The sequence below is a fragment of the Elephantulus edwardii genome, unplaced genomic scaffold (genome assembly GCF_000299155.1).
Source record: "Elephantulus edwardii isolate Elephantulus edwardi_28Jun2011 unplaced genomic scaffold, EleEdw1.0 scaffold00113, whole genome shotgun sequence".
Classification (NCBI taxonomy): Eukaryota; Metazoa; Chordata; class Mammalia; order Macroscelidea; family Macroscelididae; genus Elephantulus; species Elephantulus edwardii.
This window is the reverse complement of record NW_006399863.1, coordinates 8,079,427-8,081,450: the sequence shown is the minus strand read 5'-3', so window position 1 is coordinate 8,081,450 and position 2,024 is coordinate 8,079,427. Positions and strand designations below refer to the sequence as shown.

Sequence of the window (2,024 nt, the reverse complement as noted above, 5' to 3'; positions counted from 1 at the left end):
TCACCCTCTGAGGGACTCGAAGGAGCACCAGTTCCCGCCTCACTCAGAGAAGCCAGTCAGGAAGTGGAGTGTAGAGGAAGGCCTGGTTTTGCCCCAACAGGCAAGTTTTCCTTCTGGAAAGCGCCCCTAGGGACTGACATGCAAACACAGGCTACAGCTGGGACTCGCCAGCTCCCCTCTGTACGATGACAGCTTGCAGCCTGAGGTTGACGATGCCTGTCAGCGAGCATCCAGCACATAGCTCTTGTAGGACTCACCTTCAGGGAGCCCTGGGGGAGAGGTCAGCAGCACCTTGGACTTGAGTATGAATGAGGTCATTGCCAGAGTTAACCCACTCTAGCCGGTCCTCATGGGGGTAAGGAGGCAGTGTGTGAGACATTTGACTCGCTGGCCAGCGCTGGTCTCATTTCCCAAGAAATGATCCAGTTCTCGCCCCTGAGTGGGACACCACTGGGCTTCTAATGTTCTAGATAGTTTGGGATGAGCATTTGGAGGAAGTACTGTACTGGCCACTTGGCATGTCCTCTGGGGAGGGAGTGCCTTAACGCTGGGTGGCCAGGGTCTTGGGCTTGTAGACAGGGACATCCTCGTCACAGAGCGCAGGCTGCCCCTTAATCATGTCTGCCGCTTTCTCTGCTATCATGATGGTAGGGGCATTCAGGTTGCCACTGACCACACTGGGCATGATCGAGGCATCGACTACCCGCAGGTTTTCCACCCCGAGGACCCTGGTCTGTGGATCCACCACAGCCATGGGGTCGGAGGGCTGGCCCATCTTGCAGGTGCATGAGGGGTGGTAAGCGCTGTCCGCTTTTGCCCGCACGAAGGCGTCGATCTCTTTATCTGACTGTATGTGGCTGCCTGGCTGGAGTTCCTTCCCCCGGAACGGATCCAGGGCTTTCTGTGCAAAAATTTCTCTGGACAGCTTCACACACAGACGGAAGTCCAGGATGTCGGTTTCTGTCAAGGAGAAGGCACAGGTGTGATGACCACTCCCGCCCTTGTAGTTTGCTGGGAGACTCACTGGGCAGCTCAGAAAGCTGCCTGAGGAGACCTGCTTAAAGGACAGGGAGGACCAAGCTGCCACCTCATGGGTAGTTAACTTGCCATTAAGAGATGGACACAAGCCTGCCCCAGGTTTCCATCAGGGCCTGATGTTTTTCACCTTTAAATACAGGGAAGTGGACATGCCCTGCTCCTGTCACAGCCCAACTGCATACGGGTCAGCTGCCACATCTGTGCCATGCACAGCTCTCATGCTTGTTGCACACAGAGAGGCAAGTCAGGAATGCAATTCCCTCTCGTCAGCTGCTGCTCTGCGCATCCTTAAAAAAGTAGCGTGAGCTGCACGCACAGAGCTGCACACAAGGGCTGAGCCTCCCCCGGCCTTCTGGAGGTGGTTCTGAATCTGCCTCTCTCTCACATGTGCAGTGAGGCCTTGAGGTGATGTTACGTGCACAGGACAGTATATGGCAGCAGATGCAAATTTACAGGCTCACCACCTGGGCTGATTTGCATCTCAGAAAAATGTAGTCTAGGAGTAAGACTTGGGGACGCGTGTGAATCCCACTGAGGGACTCACTTGGGGAGTGGCCCAGAGAGGGGGGACTGAGGAGGCTGGTACGTTACCTGTGGACAGGTAGTTGGGCTGGATCACAGGGTGGTGCTGAGGGTTTGCACTTCTCAGTTTGAGCCAGCCCACGCTCGTGCCCCGCATGGTCCCCACGTGCACCTGTAGAAATCAAAGACATGCACGTGGCCCCACCAACCGAAGTGCTCAGAGAGAGGCCTGGGTTCCCCACAGGGCAGGACTCTGCATCCTGAGTCAGTTAAGAGCACTTGTATTTGAGCATCTCACCCACCTTCTCAGGGTGGAGATCGCACCTCCGTGACCATCTGGACAGAAGGAATTACTACTTCCTTCTCCCTTGACTCCTGATCATTTAAAATCTTCGGGACTACTGGGAATATACCCTGAAGAGACCACAGCTGACATCCAAGCAGATATATGCACACCCATGTTT

General features: G+C 55.1%; 1 protein-coding gene across 1 annotated transcript in view; it reads right to left on the bottom strand.

The window, feature by feature from the left end:
- Positions 1-541: 541 nt before the first annotated feature.
- The window catches only part of CHDH (choline dehydrogenase), a 9,637-nt gene continuing 8,154 nt past the window's right edge, over positions 542-2,024 (bottom strand). Inside the window, exons 6-7 of the mRNA XM_006892288.1 lie at positions 1,630-1,732; positions 542-960 (exon numbers count right to left, since the gene is read on the bottom strand). Of these exons, the coding sequence (XP_006892350.1) occupies positions 542-960; positions 1,630-1,732 (522 nt within the window). The remainder of the gene's footprint in view (positions 961-1,629; positions 1,733-2,024) is intronic.